This window comes from Festucalex cinctus, chromosome 13, assembly GCF_051991245.1.
Source record: "Festucalex cinctus isolate MCC-2025b chromosome 13, RoL_Fcin_1.0, whole genome shotgun sequence".
NCBI lineage: Eukaryota > Metazoa > Chordata > Actinopteri > Syngnathiformes > Syngnathidae > Festucalex > Festucalex cinctus.
The window spans coordinates 3,537,780-3,559,791 of record NC_135423.1 but is presented as its reverse complement, the minus strand read 5'-3'; the positions used below and the strand labels follow the sequence as shown (position 1 = coordinate 3,559,791).

The 22,012-nt window shown below is 40.6% G+C and overlaps 3 protein-coding genes across 6 annotated transcripts in view; all 3 read left to right on the top strand.

Annotated features, from left to right (window-relative positions):
* The first annotated feature begins 510 nt into the window (after window positions 1–510).
* Window positions 511–11,625, top strand: prcp (prolylcarboxypeptidase (angiotensinase C)). Its single transcript, XM_077542054.1, has 9 exons — window positions 511–982; window positions 5,988–6,128; window positions 6,208–6,309; window positions 6,719–6,900; window positions 6,974–7,131; window positions 8,192–8,364; window positions 10,589–10,756; window positions 10,879–11,066; window positions 11,301–11,625. Exons 1-9 carry the CDS (start codon window positions 809–811, stop codon window positions 11,524–11,526), a joined length of 1,512 nt encoding a protein of 503 aa, XP_077398180.1. The 5' UTR covers window positions 511–808; the 3' UTR covers window positions 11,527–11,625.
* Window positions 11,626–12,614: 989 nt separating this feature from the next.
* Window positions 12,615–22,012, top strand: part of tenm4 (teneurin transmembrane protein 4) — a 321,917-nt gene continuing 312,519 nt past the window's right edge. For all 4 annotated transcript variants that reach the window (XM_077540676.1, XM_077540675.1, XM_077540674.1 and 1 more), the window contains exon 1: window positions 12,615–12,813. The gene's annotated coding sequence lies outside the window, so the exon portion shown is untranslated. The remainder of the gene's footprint in view (window positions 12,814–22,012) is intronic.
* fam181b (family with sequence similarity 181 member B) lies at window positions 18,251–20,456 on the top strand. Its single transcript, XM_077541539.1, has one exon. It carries the CDS (start codon window positions 18,330–18,332, stop codon window positions 19,212–19,214), a length of 885 nt encoding a protein of 294 aa, XP_077397665.1. The 5' UTR covers window positions 18,251–18,329; the 3' UTR covers window positions 19,215–20,456.

The window sequence follows — 22,012 nt, the reverse complement described above, 5'->3', positions numbered from 1 at the left end:
TAGCTGACACAAAGGTCCATTTATTTATTTATTTATTAATAATAATTAATGATTTGCTGGAGCAACAAAAAAAAAAAAAAACTTTAACAAAATTCTGTACATAATAAATAACGACATACAATACAATAAATAAATTGATCAATTAAAAAAAACTACAATTGATAGACGAAAAAACTTTTAAAATTTCTTGAAATTCTGTCCTGATGTTGGCCGCTTGTTGTACCGCTAGCGACCTGTTGGTGGTCTAAGGAGCATGAAGTGGTCAGCTTCTCCAGAAAGGGAGTGAAGAAGAGCTTTCCTCACATCTATGAAGTAAGTTGTTAAGAGGTTTAAATACATTTAAAAAAAACAAAAAACAAAAAAAACGTGTAATCTTGTCTTGTTTAACTTTTTCATTTCCCTTTTGAATTTAAAGAACTTGTGTTTAAGCATTTCAAATGGCCCCCGGGCCGGATTTTGGAGACCCCTACAATATGGATACGTAACGAACTGCAACTCCCATGAGCCTGTGCGGTTACTGTGATTTTACTTTAGCCATGTGCTCTGCCGACGGCCGCTAACAAATGATGAAATGTGAACGAAATGGGTGTTTGGAAAACGCCGATAGGAACTTAACGCTGTTGTTTATGCCGAGTAGGTGGTCCCGTGAGATTTATTGTTGCTTAAATTAGAACAACTCGGATGTCTGCTGACTCGCTGACAGCACAGATTCACTTCCTCCTTCCTCCTCCTCTTTTAAGAGGATCATCCGGTCTTCTTTGCCCAAAATGTGCTGACGACGGGAGTCTTGACAGCGCAGCAAAGAAAGATGACGTTAGGAGCCGGGAAGACACTTTTGGACAGAGCTGCAGTCAACTGCGTGTTTTTGTTGTTTGTTGGTTCTTTGCACGCCTTTAAAACACAAGTGTTCACCAGACATGGAGGACCCTTTCACTCCCCTGAGATCCCCGTCAGCTATGAAACTTTTTACTTTGACCAGAAGGTGAGTTGAATCGTTCTCAATGTGCGCCGAATTCTTCCTTGTACTTTAAATGTTTTTGTTTTAAAGTGTCTAAGGTTTCTTATGAAAAGGTAATATTGAAACATAAGGGTAACAACTAAAATTTCCCATTCTTTTATGAGGCTTGGTTCAGTGCTGAGGATTATTTATTTATTTTTAATTTGCTGTAAGACATACAAACTTGGCAACAATCAAACATTTTTCAATACACATAAACAATAACTTGCTTGGGTAATCACAACATAACTGCATTCTCCAGGTACCACTCACACGTGCCTCTCATTGGCTGTGAGTAGCCAAGATGATGACATCAGTGCACTCTGATTGGATGAGTTATTTATTTATTTTTTTCCTTTGACCTTTTAGCAGTGTGTCCGAAATTGTTGACCTGAGAAAAATGACAGCAAGTCGATCATTTTAAATATCTTTTATAAAATAACACACTAAAATATAAAAGATACAGTTATAAACTTATTATTTTGACCAGGTGAGTCTTTTTTTTACAATGCACACCAAAATCTTCCATGTACTTTCAATGTTAAAAAAACCAAAACAAAACGGTGCCTTGGTCCCAAAAGTTAACATTGAAACATAATGGTTGAAATTAATAGCTACAATTACTTAAACAGGTTCAGCGAGTATGCTGAGAGGTGTGGTCAGCAAGCTCAATTAATTGAGATCTCTAATGCATAACACTGACAGCAGTACAATTGATTTTCCTGTGATGACATTTTTTTGTTGTTGTTGTAACATCTGTGTCATTCAAATATTTACTTTTGCCTCCAAATACATTATACACATGTTATTTTTCACTGGGGAAATGTATACATTAGATTACAATTCAATATGACATACTTTAATCTTGACTGACTGTGACTATGTTTGTGGTTGAGGGAATATTTCCTGTTTGATTAGAGTATAAAGAAAACAGACCAAACCGTCTTCCTGGGATAAAAGTAAACAAGGGTAGAGCATAGTCCAAGTTTCCTGAAGACATTGCCATGTGACTTGCAAATGTATAACAGAGAGGCTCATAGAATTATTGTGGGAATGTTTATGTTATTCGGCTTTTTATTCTCCACACTTTTTTTTTGCCGTGTAATAACTCCCACATAATACTTCCAATTTACACCGTTCAAATTTCAGCTTCAAAAATTCACGCCATCTTGGGAATATATCGTCTGATTTCACAGTACGTACAGTATTCTCACAATTTAATGTTAAAAGTCAACTTTTCCCCATTCATGCACTTGCTAAAATGCATGGTCCACTAACCAGCAGGTCACAGGTTCGAATCCCACCTCTGACTGTACATTGCAAATGTGTCCATGGCAATTATGCTAAGTGATTACGTGTATACCAACTATCTTACTTCCACTTTTCCATCTAAATCAGGAGTGGCGAGATCCGGTCCTCGAGGGCCGCATTCCTGCTGGTTTTGGATATTTCCCTTCTTCAACACAGCTGATTCATGATCAGCTCATCAGCAAGCTCTGCAGAATCCTGATAACGAGCCTGTTAATTGGAATCAGCTGCACTTCGAGTTGGGAAATCTATAAAACCTGCAGGACTCCGGCCCTCGAGGACCACAGTTTGCCACCCCTGATCTAAATGAATGGCAGGTACTGCATGCGTAGGTGGCGCTATTGCATGAATTTTATTTTATTTGCATTTTTCCATTGGATATCATTAGTTCCATTTTTCAATCAATGAATGGATACTTTCAGATAACACTTGTAGATATAAATAGGCCATGAGCCGTGATTTTCAACAAGCCAAGTTGGCTCACATGTTAAATAATTGCCTGGCGTTGGTTTAAATCTCGTTTGGGAAATACTTTTATTAGCATTCAGCTTTTAGCATTCCCACGGAATTTCTGCAGAAATTTCACTTTGTCTAGTTCTTTGAACAACTAACGTTATACGCAGCAACGTTTAGAATTTTAGGAGCCTCCCATTGTATTTGGTCTTCCTCTCACTGTAGCACTTTCCCAATGCAATTTTATATTGTTGAGGTTGCACATGTGTTGTCTACACACACACACACAATAAAGTGTTTCCCTTCACTACTTCCTGTAGTGAAGAAAACACAATCAGCGTGTAGTTGTTGCCTCTGGCTTGCTGCCTAAAAGTTTCCCCGGGGGGGGAGTTGAGTGATCTTCATTTAGGCCCTGACTGCTAGCTCATGTAGCGTTAAAAAAACAAAAAACAAATGTTTGTATGACATTACTATTCTGTATTATGTTCCCCACACATTTTATGTTACTAAATTTTGATAGGTTTAAGCGAGCCTTCGCAGGAAATCTGCATCTGAGATTAGCGAATGCACCTGCTCCGCCCACCCTCAGCAATCCTTCCTCATCCGTGCGAACATTAAGAGCGCTTCCTCCATCCCGCCTGATGCATATTGTCTTGTCCTCACGCCCCGACACCCCCGATGTATTTTCCATTGGCACGAGCCACGAAAGGGTCAAAGCGGTCACGCCGCTGCCTTCTTCTTCCCACGCGGTCCTGCGTGACAGCAGGTCACAAAGTCATCGCGCTCATCTCAAACGGGAAATCCTCTTTTTACGGCAAATGGACGGATGTCAGCAAAACAGTAATTCCCACAATGCCCACATGGTGGCACTGCTTCTCGGGAAATCTCGCCGCTTTTGCAGTCGTTTATATCCTGGTTAAGAAATGTATATGGGGTCACATATACAACTCACTCATGTTATAAAGTTAGGGGGATTTGGGGATTGACTCTACAGCATTTTTATCAGATAACCTGAAATTGGTTGGACGTGTCTATCGTAACAGGACACACGAGAAAAAAAAAAAAATAAATAAAAATTGATAGGAAGTCAGCTCTTTTGTTTGAAGCAGCCATATTTTTTTGGCAGATTTCTACTAGAGAATCGGGGTGGGAAGAACCTCTGGCTACCTCTTGATACGATGCGATACAAGACTCACAATAACGATTATCTCACGATATGACAATACCGCGATTATCAATATATTGCTGAGGTAATAAATCCACGATAATCTACGATAAAACTAATCATATAATAATAATAATAATAATAATAATAATAATAATAATAAATTCATAATATTATAATATAAATATAATATAAATAAAGAATATAATATATAAAAATATAAATGAACGAATAAATAAAAATAAACTATAATAATAATAATTAAAAACTAAGCTGATGAGACTTGTATCCATTTCTCCACCACTCTTATGAGGCGCTCCCCCTCGTGGCCCGCCAAGTAATTGCTCAATAAGCCATGAACAATGGAGCCGTTATAGTGGCTGTATATGAACTACAAATATCGCGATACTTGCGTAGACGTATCACGATTTGTCGCGATATCGATATATCATCACATTCCTACTAGAGATATCAATCAAAAACAGCTCTCCAGTCAAACGGTGCCAGTTTTTGCTGTTTGGCATTGGCAAAATTGTCAATAATATTGACTTGTCGCCATCTGGTGGCAGCTTTGCGCCAACTCCCAAAGAACTATGTTGGGGTGAGGAGCTTCATCCTGCCAAAAGTTGTACTTTGCCACCACCTTGAGGCATCTAAAAAAATGTGTGGACTTGTCAACTACTGACAGATTTTTGCAGTTGTATAAAGATTCTGACCCCCCCAATAAAGGCCAAAGTAAACACCTCCAATATGCTGAGGCTGAAATATATCTTCTAGATATTTCTTTTTAATTTAGTACAACAAAACCAAGGGAAAATGGTTGCGTTCAAACAACACAAATACAGCAAATATGAAAGTATGTGACCTTTTTAAAAGACAATAATCAGAGTAAAGGACATCATTTGATAAATCAACACAGCAAAAGCAAAAAAGAAAAGAAAAAAAGTGACCTTTTAAAGGACACACATCCACATTTAAATGCTTTGTTCACACAATTACACTGCACATGACCCCACGGGAGCATGCCGCCCTGCCAAAGTTTCTTTTTTTTTTCTTTTCTCGTCCTTGTTTTCAGTCGCTCTTCAGCGACGCCCACACGCTGCCAAGCTGAAGCTGAATGGATGCTTTGAATCTTTCTGCTGTCATTGCCTGGTAAAGTTACTGCCTCCTTTTGTATCCACGCAGGGACGGAGGACGGTGGTTGGGGACAAAATAAGAACATTTATTCTGGAAGCGTTCGGGATGTTTGACACCTGTGTGTCATATACAGTCAGTTGAAATAATGAATTTATAAGTTGGATTCATCATGACAAGAGTGCAAGTGGTCTTCAATTTTAGAGGAATTGTGCAAAAATTCGTTTTCAGCTTCTCACCTAGCTAGCCTATGTCATTTTTGAACATTTTTGTAAAACAAGAAAAAAAACAACAAAAAAAACACACAAATTCAACAAAACGAGTCCAGTTGGCTCGATTCAATCTTTGCCGATTATTGTGACAGTAAACTAAAAATTATTTAGAGTAAAGAGATACTTCACTTATTTAGCCCATTATAGCAATAAAAAGATAATATTTTGTCTATAATTAATTTGATACTTTCATTTTTTTCACGTACAATTAGTACCTTTTTAAAAACACATTTTGCAACATGCTGTCGACTGAAAATGACATCACAAGGGCTCAGTTAACCAATCACAGCTCACCTGTTTTCTAGGTCTGGTCATGTGACATTCACAAGCTGAGCTCTGATTGGTTACATGAGCCCTTGTGATGTCATTTTCAGTCAACAGCAAGTTGCAAAATGTGTTTTTAAAAGGTACTAATTGTACATGGAAAAATAATGAAAATGTCAGATTTATTATAGGACTGCTAAAAATGGCTAAATAAGGCCAGTGTACCAATAAGCAAACAATACCAAACACTCTTTTAGATTTAGCTTTAAAAAGAAACCAAAAACTATTATACGTAATGTATTATAATAATCCATAATAATTTGACTAGTTAATCCCCCCACCCCCCACTGTAAATAATCCTCTAACAAAGTTCCATGACATATTTTCCCCTCAGATTGATCATTTTGGCTTTGTGGAAGACGGTACTTTCAAACAGCGCTACCTTGTGGCCGACAAGCAGTGGCGCTCGCCGGGCGGTCCCATTTTGTTCTACACGGGCAACGAAGGCGACATCACCTGGTTCTGCAACAACACCGTAAGCTGACCGGTCAAGTCGTTTATCCGTTTCAGCGAGTGTTTTCATTTAACTTGACTGTCCTGATTGACCGTCTTAGGGCTTCATGTGGGATGTTGCTGGACAGCTGGGAGCCATGTTGGTCTTTGCAGAACATCGCTACTATGGAGATTCGATGCCCTTTGGGGTGGATTCTTATAGCGTATGTGAATATGCTCATTAAAACACTAAGTTTCATCAGTTTTCACAAATCTATTTAAAATTGTAAGTAATTTGAGCTTTTATTCTAGAAGGCCCTGGTTGATCTCCTTTGCTCTGCTGCCACCTGCTGGCCGTTTGTGTAATAACTACCATTTCTGCAAATGTTCTTTGCAGTTGAGAGGCTGCATCAAAGCCTTCTGTATGCTTTAGCATAAACATAACAAAACAAACAAACGTATAAATGCGTCTTAGGGACACTTAAAACATTAAAAAAAAAACGTATTTACACGTTAATGGGAGCAAATGAGTTAATATTGTAACATGACACCGACGATATATTGTGGCAGTTTTAATATCGCAATATCACGATATCGCTGTTATTGTTACATCCCTACTCTTTTTGTCTACAGGACAGCAAACACCTAAACTACCTGACGGCAGAGCAGGCCCTGGCGGATTTTGCCGTCTTGATTCAGAACGTGAAGCTGAGCAGAGCCGGAGCCCAGCACAGCCCGGTCATCGCCATCGGGGGCTCTTACGGGGGGATGCTGGCCGCCTGGTTCAGGATGAAATACCCCAACGTTGTTGTCGGGTAAGATCGGCAAGCTGGATTGATTCAAAATGGCTCCAAATCAGTCATCGCGGTTGATTTTGTTTCCTCCCAGCGCTCTGGCATCTTCTGCGCCGATATGGCAGTTCTCAGGTATGGTGCCATGCGGAGACTTCTACAAGGTTGTCACGCAGGACTTTGCCAAAAGCGGACCCAACTGCGACAAAAATATCCGAGCGTCGTGGAGGGCCATCAATAACCTCTCCGCCACTGGTAAGACACATGGGCCATCGTAGATGAGACAATAAAGACAAAAAAAAAAAAAAGTAAAAAAATTCCATTTAAATTATAATTCATTAAATTGTAAATACAACATTTTTGATTGGATATGAAACTGTTTTTATTTTACTGGTATTTTTTTAGTATTTAAAATCAATTAGAGGAGAAATGATTAATCAACCATTAAATAGCATATCATTCAATCATTATTTTGATAATTGATTAATCATTTTTGATACCTTGTTTAATTTATAAGTGTCCAAATACTGACAATTTCAATAAATATTGTCCTATTTACGTAGTCCTCCATGAAGGCAGATCGATTATAGCTAGTCAAAATGAAACATTTACAAACATATTAATTTATTTTTAAAAAACGAAAAAACGATGATCAACATTTTTTGTCTAGCATGTTTTATACAAAACCATAAATGAATCATAATCAATATATGTGTGTTTTCAATTTGAAATAATGTCCCGTTTTAGAACAAAGGGATGAAAAAAATGCGATTAGTTAACAAAATAATCAATAATTTTTAGTTGCAGCTCTACAATAAATCAATTAACCAATTATTAAAGATAAAGGAATAAAATAAGAAGAAATACAAAATTACGGAAGCATATTGCATTCACTTGAAAAAAAAAAAATCCTGTTTTTCTGACTAATTTTTTTTTTTTTGGGGGGGGGGTTCCGTTTTTTTTTGGGTTTTTTTGGAATATTTTTTTTTCTGTTTTATTGATTTTTTTTTTCTCTACTAAAAAATATTATATAATATAATAAAAATTATTCAGAAAAACACGGAAAACCAATTATTCAAAAAGACTGAAAAAAAAAATAAAAAAACAAACAAACAGATCACTAACTTCTGTTTTTCAGAAAAACAGAAAAATGAAAAATATACTCAAAAAAACAAAACAAAAAAAAAGCTCTCCAAAAAATTTGTCAGAGAAATAGATTTTTTTTTTTCCCCAAGCGAATGCAATACGCTTCCGTACAAAATGACTGCATGTTCATATTACGAGATCATGGAATGAACCATCTTCTGGTGCGCAGCGTCTGGTCTGGACTGGCTGTCTGCGGAGTTCGGCTTGTGCGCGCCGCTGAAGAGCGACAAGGACGTGTTGATCTTCAAGAGTTGGCTGCAGGAGACGTGGGTCAACCTGGCCATGGTGGACTACCCCTACAAGGCCGACTTTCTGCAGCCGCTGCCTCGCTGGCCCATCCAGGTACTCGCGCAAGACAAACGTCACGTTTTCCTTACACCTTTTGTAGAATACCCACCTCCATTTTGGAAATTAAAAAAAAAAAAAAAAAAAGTGTTATTCTCAGGAAATTACAATGTGTATATAGTGTAGCATAGTACTGTGTATGCAAAGTAGTTTAGGTGTGCGCATACTGTATTGTTGTGTGCTACCATAGTGTTAATGTATTGCAGTGTAAATTATAAGAATGTAGTCCCCCCCCCCCCCTTATTGTTTTGTACACAGTGCTACGATTGTGAACACAAGTGTTGATGTTGCTGCTGTGTGTGCGTTTTTGCAAGGAGGCATCCAAATGCCTTCTTGTTGTTTAGCAGCCTTGCTCTATGGCGGCCTGTAAACGCTTTTGTCACATAAAACGCGCCGGCGCCTGATTTGCATGTGAAATTCGCCGGGATTTATGGCAGCCATGTCGGAACAAGAGGAGGGGCTGCACGTTGGCTTTCGCACCCCGACCCGATTAGAATGCAAAAAAAAAAAAAGAAAAAAAAAAAGCTCTTTGGTTTCCATCCATCCTTGGACTTAAAGTGTAATCTTTAAAAATACTTGTTAAGTGTAGGTTATTCGTATATAAGTAAGTATTGTTCTGTTCTGTATTGTGTTGCAACTATCCAATGCTGAAAAAGGTTTTAACTCAGCAACATCAATGCTAATTTTGTTAGCCTGTCTGTGGCATTGTGTTGTGAGCTTTATGCCACCAGATTTGTAATTTTGGCAATAAATATAGTTTGAAGCCACATGTTCACAATATTTAAAAGGAACGCATCTGTTAAATAAGTCAGGTTGATTTCCATTTGTGTAGTTCTAGCACCCTCTTGTGGCTATTTTATTAGTGCAATTTAATTTTCATTAGGGATGTTTTGGCCTTCTATGTTTAAAATCTATGCTAATTTTCAGATGAAGGGGAACCTAATTTGTTTGTGAAGCGATCAATGTGTGCTTGCATTAGCAAGTAAGTGCCTCAATATCTTTATTAGAGATTGTAGGTTGTTTATATGCATTGCGGTTATGTACAAAAGCACAATATTGTGCTTTTTTTAGTATGAGTTTTTTATTTTTTTATTTTTTTTTTACAATATTGCGATCTTTAAATATCGCCAACCCCCCCACAATATTGTGATAATTATTGTATCATGACCTTTATGTCGTGATAATATCGTATCGTGATGTTTGGATATCGTTACATCCCAATTATGAAGGCTGAATTGCAAATATGCGAGGTTTGGTGAGTGAGTATTTTTTTGTTACCGTTTCCCAGTTGACAAAAAAAGAAAAGAAAACTGAGCCTTGTTGTTTTTGTAACCCTGTGAGTGTTGTTACTTTTGTGCGAGGACTTGACGGTGGTCGATAGATGAGGACGGCCGAGGACACGTCCAAGCGGAGATTTACACCGTGGAAGAAAAAAAACAAAAAAAAAAACAAAACAAAACAAAAAAAGAGCAGCGGAAAGCGGGGGCGGGAGGGGTCATCTTCTCCTTACTTTTCAGCCAGGATTAGCTTTATACATTCATCTCTGCCAACATCTCTAAGCCCTCAATAGGCCCTTCTCTCACACTGGCTCACATAATCACATTAGCTTTGTCATTTAAAAAAAAAAAAAAAAAGCTCAGCCTAAAGCGCTTACACCGCCCATAGGGGTCGCATACATTAGAGGAACCTCCCGATGACCGTTTAGCCTTCCTTGTGGAGACACGGAGCCGTAGGGAAAGTAGATAATACCTGCTGAGTGGCACGTCAGGGGGTGGGGGTGAAACATGAGGCCTTGAGGTCAATCCGGAGGAGAAAAAAACAAAACAAAACACACAACCCAGTTTTGTAAAGAAAACAACGGTGAGTGGATAGGGACCAAGCCTTGCTAAGTAAAAAAAAACAACAATTAATTGAACATCAAGTTCAAGATGTATATCCCGGAGTGCGTGAATTTTTGAAGCAAGTTGAAATTTGAACGGTATAAATCCGAAGTATTATGTGGGAGTTGTTTTTCGGCAAAAAAAAAAGTGAGGAGAATAAAAATCCGAACAACATATGTGGGATGCTTTCAGCATTCCACAACGAATCCCTCAAACTCAAGTCCAACCTGTTTACGAAACACCAAATTAAAGCTACTGTCAACTAATAATTCATCAACAGCAGGCTCAATCATGACTGCGGCCGAAAACTCAAGTCGCATCAATGTGTTTGCGTTCCCCAGGTGGCGTGCAAGTATCTGGCCATGGATTCGTCCGCGTCGGACAAGCAGATCCTTCACGGCGTGTCCCAAGCGGCCAAGGTCTACTACAACTACACGGGAAGCGCCTCGTGCCTCAACACCTCCGAGACGGCCACCGGCAGCCTCGGCATACTCGGCTGGGACTACCAGGTGAGGGGCGTCCATTTTGTCACGGCGCAGAGAGGCGCTTATAACGGGAAATGTTGTACCTTGACTTACAAGTAGGCCCATGGATCGTTGTTTTGAATCCAACGACATGTTAACTCCTTCAGGCCTGCACCGAGATGGTGATGCCCATGTGCACCGACGGAGTCCGGGACATGTTTGAGCCCGCCGAGTGGAACTTTGAGGCCTTCTCGGACGAGTGCCACGCCATGTTCGGCGTCAGGCCGCGAGCCGACTGGGCGGGCGTGGTTTTCGGCGGGAAAGACATCGCTTCGCACAGCAACATCATCTTCAGGTAAGCCAAGAAGAAGAATCCATTTTGTTGAACAGTTATTTACATGTTACAGTATAGGACAGTATAGGACGTGGCATTTCAACTCACTCACTGCCAGCCCATTTCAAATGGATCTTTGACGTCTATAGCCGTCAATGGCAGTGAAGTAATTAAAACTCAAGACAAGTCAAGTTTGTACTAAATCCTGACTACAACTGGCCCTGTCCTAAAGTCTTAATCCTTGTTGTGTCCCAGTAACGGAGGTCTGGACCCGTGGTCTTCCGGCGGGGTGACGCAAAATGTGTCCGAGTCTCTCGTGTCCATCATGATTCCAGATGGCGCGCATCACCTGGACCTGCGCTATGCCAACGATCTGGACCCGCCTTCTGTAAGGGAGGCCCGCATGTTGGAGCTGACCTATTTTGGGAAATGGATCAGACAGGCTGCTAAAAAGCACCAAAGAATGCCAAAGACTGGCTAAAACTCTCCAAAATGTTTGTCTGTTTTTATATCTGTTTTTTTTTTTTGTTTATACAAATCGGGGGAGTAAAAGCTTTAATAAATATCCCAAAAATGAAAATCAGGATTCAGCTTCTCTCATAATAGTTACCCAGAAAATGATTGCCAGCTCGGTACGGTCCGCTTTCTTTGATGCTCATTTTGATGTGCATTTGATCCTTTTAATAATAGACGTGGGTAGATCTTGGTCACGTTTGAAGCATCTCGAGCGAGCGGGAACAATGGCACCAAAATTAATAAAAGTCCACAGTCGGAGGAGGCCAATAACACCAGTGGCGGGAGGTTATTGCCATCTGACCCCGTCCTGCGGGATCCCTCTCCCTTGGTGACCATTCACTCACCCACCGCCTGTTTGTTCCGCAATATTACTAATACAGCTCCCGAGGGGCGTGATTGAAGGTTTAGAAGTGATGCGCCTATCGAGTTCATTGTCGTAAAATCCTCTCGTGTTACTCTGCACCATCAAAAAAATCCATCCATCCACGTTTTTGCCATGCAACTGCTTCCAAATTTATCATATTAAAAAAAAAAAAAAATCACAAAATTCACCAAACATTCCCAGTATCTACAATCCATTGAGTGAGGCATTAAAATAAAATCCCTTCCATCCATTCAAATTGTTTAGCTCATTCAAAACATCTTGGGAACTATTTCTACTACATTCCCAGTAGCCACATACATTTACTGTACTGTATGTTCATTAGTTTGGCTTCTTTTAACTTATAACCCAATGTGCCTGTATCTTATACGTCTTAGTATTTTATTTTGGGACAACACATATGAGTTAGTCTGTTGTCATTTAGCATGTGCGTGTATTAACTTAGCTTCTTTCGCGTCTAGTCCCCATTTGTAGCATGTACCGCAATGGTGTAAATGTTTACCATGGATTCAAGTTTTTTTTGTTTTTTTTTATTTAATATGTCGCTGTGTCTTCCGGGTGGATCATCTATTTTAACGATTGTTTCTCAGTCCTGTCAATCAATCTGCGGAACGATGTCGTGCGTGCTCGTAGCTAGCCGCGCATGCGCATTTCGAGTGTTTGTAGCATGTAGCTAGCTTCGCGTAGTGAGCTTCGGATACGGCCATTCATCGTTGTAGACCGCGTATTTTGTAAATAGCTTAGAGCCGCAAGAGGACATCCGTATGACACCTGAGGCCGGCTGCACAGACTGATGAAGAAGATGATGAAGATGAGCTTGCACGTTAGCGACATTTGGTAGCTGTTTCCCCCGAACAAGCAGGAGAGCTGGTAGGTTGGTCTTCCGCATGCGCAGTTTTTTAAACGTGAAAAACAGATGTTTGGCTTCCACTTTTCGAGAAAATCATTGAAACCACCTTTAACGCCTGTATGATGTGAAACTCAAGTTTTTTTTGTTTTTGTTTTACATAGATGAGTTAGCATGTTATCATTTAGCTTGTACGTGCGTTGGTTTAGCTTCATTAGCATGTTATCATTTAACATCCAACACCTTTGCAGCTGACTGACTAGATAGCCAATAGGGCAAGACTTTTGAAAAGGAGAGAGAAGAAGAAAAAAAAACAACAACAACGTTGCGAGGCCGCCATATTGCTCCTCCCAAGAAACGTTTCTCGGCATACGATCCTATACATATACAGTATCGAAATTGGATTACATTTAAGACCGTACTTATTAGAAACGGCATAATTTAGGGTGTTTTAAATTTATTAAACAAGACAATAGGACTTAAGACGGTTTTGTAATTTGCCTTAAATACATGTATAAATTATAAAGAAAAACAAAAGATGCTTCTGCCAAATCTAATACTGGGGTCTAAGGAACTGAGCGATAAAAGAAAAAGGGGGTCTTCAAAGTAGCACATACCGTCCACTTGTCAATTTTTTTTAATTATTTTTTTTTTAACTTGTTAAAAAATAGTGACCACATCTGTACCCCCGCCTAACTGCTTATGAGCTGGATATGTCTCATATGTACGTATACCGTATAGTTTTACACTAGTCTGCTTGTGAGGTGGGAGGAGCAAGATGGCCGCCCTGTGACTTGCACAGCTTGCACGGGCGTGTATGGGCCATCGGCTAACATGCCAGTGTGTAAAAGTACATTATGCTTCACTTATGGTGTTAAACAGACTAGTCTGTTAATTTTATGACGATACAGACAAGTTAGCCTGTCAGTATTTAACCCGTACAGTCATTATTTTTTAACTTCTACCTGCCAATCTTTAGCATTTACTACAGTGGCGTAAAAATTGATGACACTTCGTCTTCATCCATGTTATGGGTGTGAACCTGATCAATCAATACAGGCAAATTAGCCCGTTAGCATTTAGCATGTAGACCTTCATTCGCTCCTCAAGTGCCAGTCTGTATAAGGATGAGGACACGATGTAGATTGTAGATGGGCAACAAGTCAAGCGTTTGGTATGTCCCATAAAAACAAACAACAAAAAAAGCCGGACTTGGCGCTGCTTTGTCACGAGCTGCTCTGACTTTTCACACATCGTGATATACTGCTCAGCGCGGGGGAGGACCGTCGGGGTCCCCGCCACCCAAAGGCCCTGCTTAAAAAGTTTTCTCAGGACTCGGAGGGGTCGTTTATTCCGCTGCCGTCTGACAGTGGCCATCAATCAATGGCGTTATTTAGTATTCACCGGCGGCCAAACGCGGGAGTGCGTCGTGGTGAGTGTGGGGACCACACACACTTGCACACACACTATATAGGAAGAGATTAAAGCTTGGGGGTGTCACATTGGAGAAGGGAGTCAGGGGGCTGCTGAAGAAGTGAATTCTCTTGGGTTTGGATGGCAGGCTGCAAATGTTGAACAATATCGCCACAATATGGATGTGTGCCCTTGAACATGTTTTGTGTGTGTCGGTGTTTTGTGTTTGTCGGTGTGGGAGGGGGTTGTGGGGGTCTACAATAGTGGTTCTCAAACTCTGCGAGCCATAACTTGGCAGTCCACCAAGTAGTCGAATTAGAATTACACCAGGCTCATTTCTTGTCATACGGAATGCGAAAACGTTCCGCTCCTGTTGTCTGTTTCTTAACAGGAATTAGTGTCACTAAAATAGTCGCTAGCAGGGGTGAGAAAAATTGCTAAATATAGTGGCCAAAAGTTCAGGTGACCTGATTCAACCTTTGCAAATTACTATGACTTAAGGATGACAGAGTCATCAAGAAAAACAATAATTTTCAAGCAAGCACCTTGATCTTTTTTTTCTTTTTAAAATTTATATTCTGACAATAGGCTAAGTTAAAATGAACTTGTGTGATTATGCTAGGCTAACGAATTACAGTTCTAGCTCAGGACGTGGTTTAAAATGCAGAACAGATTTTTCAAAAACCTTTTCAAATAATATAAACAGACATTTTAACCCCCACCCCAAAGGATTAAATATCCCCCCCCCCCCCCCCCCCCAACCCCCAAACAAAACCAATCTCGCACTCCATCCTTGTGCCCTTTCAGCCTTTACCCAACAATGGCAGCTTGTTTCCGGGATGTGTGCGTCATTCTCCGCCAATGTCAATGACCCACCAGCGCCCCCCCCCTCCCTTTCAAAGCCCCATCCACAGCTAAAAGATTGGGAAGATGAAGGTGGTCTGTTGGAGTCGGGGTGTTAACCGCCGTGACTCGAATGACGCCATTTTGTCATAATCCTGTCAATTGGCTTTAAATGAGCGTATTCAAAAGTCATGTGTGTAATTTTCTTTTTCCCCTTTTTGACTGATATTTGCCTTTTCCCTTCGCCAATGGGGCAGCTATGCTTACATGAGTACTCCAGGAATTCTGCCTAGCAACAAAGACAATAACCAGGAAAAAATAATCAGACATTCATTTACTGACAAGATAGTTAAATTTGTTTTGTTGTTATGGTTGTTGTTGCAATGTCTACAGCATACATAAGATCATTGGTGATTGCAAAATTATTATTTTTTTACATTATCTGTAACTTTTTTTCTATTAGTTATTTAAGGTTATGCCTTTGCCTAATCACTGATTTATTTTTTCTTTGAAAAACATACCCTCCATTATTTTCTGAAATATGTTTTTGCTATTTTGTGCACAAGCACAATTCTCGTTTAGTCTAAGAATGTTGCTTTGTTTCCATTTGACAGCATCTTAGTGCCAAGTCGAAACTACGTTGAACTGAGTGAAGGAGCTTCATCTACGTAATCAGGCCATGGACTTTTCTAATAGAAAAAAAAAAATCTTGTGGCATCTATAAGCAAACCAACTGCAATCCGTTATGAGTGGGCGTCAATTTCATGAAGGTTTTTGCTTATTTGCGGCATAGCTCAGTTCTTTTCCTCCTTGAATAGCAAGTTTTCACTATACTTTTGTGGTGGTAAAATTCTTATAAAGGAAACTGCTGGAAAAAACGGTTTCAAAGTGTGTTTGATATCTGAAGACAAAAAAGGAGGGGGGGGGGGGAATGAAAACTTTTGATTTTTCCAGAAGCAAAAGGGGAAACGCCAATTAAAATTACGGAAAAAAATAAAATAAATCAGAATCGCAAAACCCAATATGTAATTAGATCAGCGCGATCACTTTCACTGTCCCCCTTTTTTTTCCCACCTCTTCTCCAATTAGCATGAGAAAGAATGTTGAACAACCGCACTCCAAAACAGCTCACCTCAAGATGCACAGTTTCCAAGAGGAGCCAGATGAATTATTCAACGAGCGACTGGCACAAAATAGTTAAAGTGCATCTTTAAAGCAGACTAAAAAAAAAGAAAAGAAAAAAGAAAAAAAAGAGCCCGCCGCTGGCAAGCAACATGGCGGTCCCTTTCAATGGCTGGCAAGGCAACTTCCTGTAAAGACATCCCCGCCGAGGCTTCATACGCGGGATTTCTGTCAAAGTCGGCCTCGGCTCTCTTCTGGCCTGCGTTCCTTTTTTTTTTTTTTTTTTTTTAATTTAACAGCTCCGGCAGCTTTTCCAGTTAAATGGACTGTTCCATGATTGGAGAAGCATTTTAGCGAGGGGCTGTGAGGTGCAATTTAATGAATCCCTGGCACAAAGCTCCCATTCACTGGGCCCGACGAAGAATGGGGGCTATTTAGACCCTGTAGGGCTTTATGTCAAAGGCGGCCCCATAATAGTTGTCAGGCCGGGGCAGAAATTCCCACTGGCCTGGGAATGCACCAGAAATCAACTTTATGTCAGCGGCAGATTAAGACACAAGCGGGGACGCTCGGGACCAAAATGTTTGGGGCCGCCAAATCGACGCATCTGTTTGGCCGCGCAGATTTTCCCACGATGAAAGGGTCTCCTCGCTCGTTACTGTATTAAGTTCTGCTTGCTAGTGCTAGCAAAAATATAGACTGGTTACGAAAAGGTTGGATTTTTATTGATTGATTTATTGCGGTTTAGCTAGGTTGTCTCGTTGGCTAAATTGGGATGAAGCGTTGTCTCATGTTGTTGTTTGTGGTCGAAACGCTGAAAAGGGAAGTTGTCCTGAGAATGATGGCTTATCTGTTGATGTTTAATAATGATAATTAAAAAAAAAAGTGTTTGCCCTAATTGGGAAGAAGAAAAGTCTCATCTTGTGCTTTTTCAGACTTCGTATACATACGTATTGTGATAAAAAAGACGGGATTGATGTTGTACTGTGTTACCCGATTGGTCATTATTTTCCAAAATAAAAACAAGATGTTTGCAAATGTCTTATTTTGATTAAACAGAGAAGATAATCAGTCGTCTTTCGTGAAGGACGACAACAATCAGTGAACAACTACTGCTGAGATGCCGAATTCAGAGGATTTTGACCATTTTAAATTTAAAAAATGGCTCAAAATGATTACTAGATTATTAACTCATTTACTCCCAAAAACGTATAAATACGTTCTATTTTAAATATTACCATGCTCCCAAAGATTTATTTATTCGTTTTGGCTTTGATGCAGCCTCTGAACTGAAGAGAATGTTTGAAGCAATGGTAGTTATTACAAAAACGGCCAGCAGATGGCAGCAGAGTATAAGAGATCAAAAAACTCTTATCCCGTAGTTTTAAACAGATTTGTAAATCATGATAAAACTTAACCATATTTTAATGCTAATTGATGCAAAATGGAAAAAAGATAGAAGTATACTTTTTTTTTCCTGATGAAAGAAGAGGCTCTAATCTTTCTTTTGGTAGATTCCATTTTTTTATAGCAATAGGACACAATATTCTATGGGCCTTGCAAAATCAGTCAAAATCCAGTAAAATAGCGAAAAATGTCCTGGGAGTGAATGAGTTAAAATAGTCGTTGATTAATTTGATAATCAATTACTTGTCGATTAATCGATTACTTTTGACAGCTCTAGTCCAAATAGTTTTCCTTGGAATTCCTTTTGGCTGGATTTGGATGACATTCTTTCAGAAGAATTCCAGGTTCATTTTCAGTCTTCTGCGGAATTCTAATTGGCCCAAAAGGGATCAAGAGTGGTCAAGTTCTTCTTTGAAATCATTTGCAACATAGTCCTCCTTAGAACTTTGACAAACTCCGACAGGGGAGTGTTCCCGAGCGAGGGTATTGTTCTTTGCTCAGCATGGACTCTCAAACAAAATCCCTCTGGGGATGCAGGTGGCCCCGAGACACGCAAAGAGTTAAGTCCCGCAGTCTTTGAAGGGGAAAAACACCCCCCCCTCCTCTCTTTCTGACATCACGGGGTCCGGCCCCCTGAAAGATCCCCTCGTTCCGCTCGCCATCTCCTCACTTGTGCTCCGGAATGTCGAGCAGCATCGGGACGGCGGGGGGAACTATGATGTGAGGAACTCGTCTGGATTGTGGCGGGTGAGGAATGGCCGCCATCATGAACCCGCAGTTCATGAATTTTTGCTTCCCGGGCTCAGCGATGGACGGGGGTCTTCTGGGCCAAGCGGAGAAGGACGATGACTACAAGGAGACCACCAGGGAGCTGCTGAGCTTCATGGACTCGGCCTCCAGCAACATCAAGCTGGCCTTGGACAAGCCGGTCAAGTCCAAGAGGAAAGTGAACCACCGCAAGTATCTGCAGAAGCAGATCAAGAGGTGCACCGGCATCGCCAACGTCGCCGCCGACGCGGCGGGGAAGGGGCCCGGCTCGGCCCTTTCGGCGGGCAAGACCGTCCCCAAACGCGACGGCGTCCAGGCCAGCCTGCAGAACCGCAGCCTGGCCGCCCTCTTCAGCCCCGCCAAGGAAACCGTCGGCGAGAAAGCCAGGAAGCCGCCCCTGCGCCACCGCAACCTGCCGCCTTCCTTCTTCACCGAGCCGGCCAACTGCTCCAAAGTGGACGCCGTCGCGGGGATGTCGCTCCGGGACCTGGAGCGAGCCAACACGGAGGCGGCGGCGGACTTCTTTGAGCTTCTGGGACCCGACTACGTCGGCGTGGCGGCCGAGCAGGAACTTTACCAGAGTGTGCCCTGCCCGGACGCCGCCACCGGCGCCGGCTCTTACGACGGCCACCACTTTGTCGGGGGTCTCCTTTACCCGGAGTCGTGGACTAGCTGCTCACCGCCGCTTGCCAGGAAGCTCCCGACTCCCACCCAGCCCCCGCTATACTGCCACCCGGAGGCCGCCGCCCCCGTCGAAGATAACGCGCTGTGCTCGTTAGCCTTCTCCAACTTTTTCACAGACTGCTCCATCCCTCAGGTCAACTTTGACTTAAGCAGTGACTGCAACAGGACTCATTATTCATCTCTATGAAAAAAAAAAAAATACTTTTTTTTTGTTTGTTTGTTTGTTTTGTTTTGTTTTTGTTGACAGAGTTCCGGCAACATAGCAGAAATGAGTCCGAACACACCGTAGTCTATCACTAACTAATGCTGATGCAGAAGTAAAGTTTTAATTACAGTCAGTATTGGCATTAAAAAACACTTTTAGATCCTAAACATAAAACAATAAAATGAAAAACAGTAAGTACAGCCTTAGCTGAGCATGCGTATGTGGAGGACCCACTATAGAGTAATGGCAGAACCCAGGAAGGATTGAGGGCGTCTGTGTGTTATTGAAGGCAGTACAGGCTTCAAGACGAAGTTCCGTTCACAATTACAGTAAATATTCGTATGAAAAACACTTCTAAGCCATAAATATGCAACTAAATGAAAAGCCATTAAGTACGCTGGTCATACACTTGGACACCTATTGTGATGTGTTAGCATTAGCATCACTGCTAACGTTACAGTTCAGTTTTGTGTACCACGTGATCAGACAGTGTTTATTTGAAAACACAACGTGACAACATCTGCCACACAAATCATCTGAAAGTCCATTTCAAAGATGTTACACTCTGTTAGCGGTTAGCATTTATTTTTGTGGGATTGACTTTCTTCAACTTCTGGACTTTGACGAATAATGAAGGCATCCATTTTGTAGTGGAGTCCAAGTGTCAAGTTACACAACTCAATCCCCAAGTAGTCTGGAAATGCAGTACTTGCTTGTTTACCCTCGCCAATCCTAACACTGAATTAAATGGATGATATTTCATAATTAGACTGAATTAATAAATCACAAACAATCAGTTGCTCACAATATCATGCATGCGTTTGCCATTTTTGACGAAGCTCTGATGTGGAACAATTACTTTAAATGGTTACGGTCAATTGGGGGGAGAAAAACAGGAAGAATTGTGTTCAATTAATTCTTAATCTATTTTAGATGCTGTAAAGATGATATAAAGCTGGTCTTTATTACTATGAAAACTGTGCCTGCCCCACCCCCACTCATCTGATATAAGTGACAAACTACCAAGGGTTGTTCATCTCATAAACTCACATTTACAGTTTAGAATATTATGTTTTGTTTGTTTGTTTTGTTTTGTTTTTGTTTTTATGGCATCCTACTACTGTGCTGTTTATTTAAAGTCATGCCGGTTCACATTTAAAACAACACTGAATTAAATTCATCCAATCGTAACGGGCTGTTTTTGTGAATTAATCCTCCAACCACTGGCTGGAAATTACCCAAAATAGCAAATTAAGTCAACAAAGTCTTAATTAGGATGTAAAAATGACAAAGGAATGGTAATATGTGGTTGAATACAGGTCTTGTTGAATTTATGGCTGTCTTTAGTAATTGAAACAGTAACACTGTTTGTGTATGGCTTTATAATTACTGAATGCCCTTTAAATGATGGCTTCTCCAGTCCAAATAAACTCGGAATTCCACAAAAACAAATTGAGGAGGCGACCCAAAAATTTGATGTAGCGGATTACGTTCAGCCGCCAATGTATAACGCCCCCTGCCCTCTGCTTTGTGGTACTACAGCAAGAGGCTCAAAGATAATAATAGAATGTAATTGTTTAAGTTTTTTTTTTTTTTTGGGGGGGGGGGGGGGGGGGTAGCTTTAAAAATACGTCAATAAAATTGCACTAAACATGCTGTCAAATAAAATAAATGCATTTGTTTTTATTTGCTCAATTAATACTACTGCTAATAATACAGGAAGTACACAACGATACAACTTTGGACCATTTTATTATAATTCATCTAAATACGTTTAGGCCAAAAATACATTATAATACATTATTATACATCCATCCATCCATCCATTTTCTTGACCGCTTATTCCTCACAAGGGTCGCGGGGGCTGCTGGCGCCTATCTCAGCTGGCTCTGGGCAGTAGGCGGGGGACACCCTGGACTGGTTGCCAACCAATCGCAGGGCACACAGAGACGAACACCCATCCACACTCACACGCACACGCACACCTAGGGACAATTCGGAGCACCCAATTAACCTGCCATGCATGTCTTTGGAATGTGGGAGGAGACCGGAGTACCCGGAGAAGACCCACGCGGGCACGGGGAGAACATGCAAACTCCACCCAGGAAGGTCCGAGCCTGGACTCGAACCGGAGACCTCAGAACTGGGAAGCGGACGTGCTAACCACTCGACTACCGTGCCGCCCATTAGTATACATAATATAATCAATAATAATATATAAGGCGCAAAATAAACATAAATAAAACACACATTATTTGTAAATTACTAATTTTATGTTTTACTTGTACATTTTATTAAATAATAATTTTATCATATTGTCATGAAATTATTATAAGCTCTTGGAGGACTTAAAAAAAGATGAAATGGCCACTGTTAGAATATCACAGTAGTTATATGCTTGATACATAAATTTTAAATGCACAACAATATGGGCTCTTGGAGTTGTTTTTTTTTTTTTTAAAGCTACAATAGCCACTAGATGGCAGTAAGAGTCCATATGAGATATGAACCACTCCCCATGGAGGAATAAGGCCTTGTTTGCCTGATTCATAATCACAGAAGATACACCCATCATCCTTATATAACTCTGTATATATGCACGCATATATATATATATATATATATATATATATATATATATATATAATTTGATTTGTTTATTTATTTAGTCTCCTACAGCCTACATGCTGTCAAACCCTTTGCAGATCTAAACAATGTAATATCCATGCAAGTGGGATATGGATTTTGTGACTCTGCCTGACATTGGGATTAGTCGCCAT

Excerpts from the sequence above, each read along its gene's own strand:
- prcp (XM_077542054.1), top strand. The coding sequence starts at position 809 with ATGACGTTAGGAGCCGGGAAGACACTTTTGGACAGAGCTGCAGTCAAC. Across the intron at positions 6,129-6,207 it reads CCTGGTTCTGCAACAACACC|GGCTTCATGTGGGATGTTGC; the intron begins GTAAGCTGACCG and ends TGACCGTCTTAG. Across the intron at positions 7,132-8,191 it reads CAATAACCTCTCCGCCACTG|CGTCTGGTCTGGACTGGCTG; the intron begins GTAAGACACATG and ends TCTGGTGCGCAG.
- fam181b (XM_077541539.1), top strand. The coding sequence starts at position 18,330 with ATGGCCGCCATCATGAACCCGCAGTTCATGAATTTTTGCTTCCCGGGC.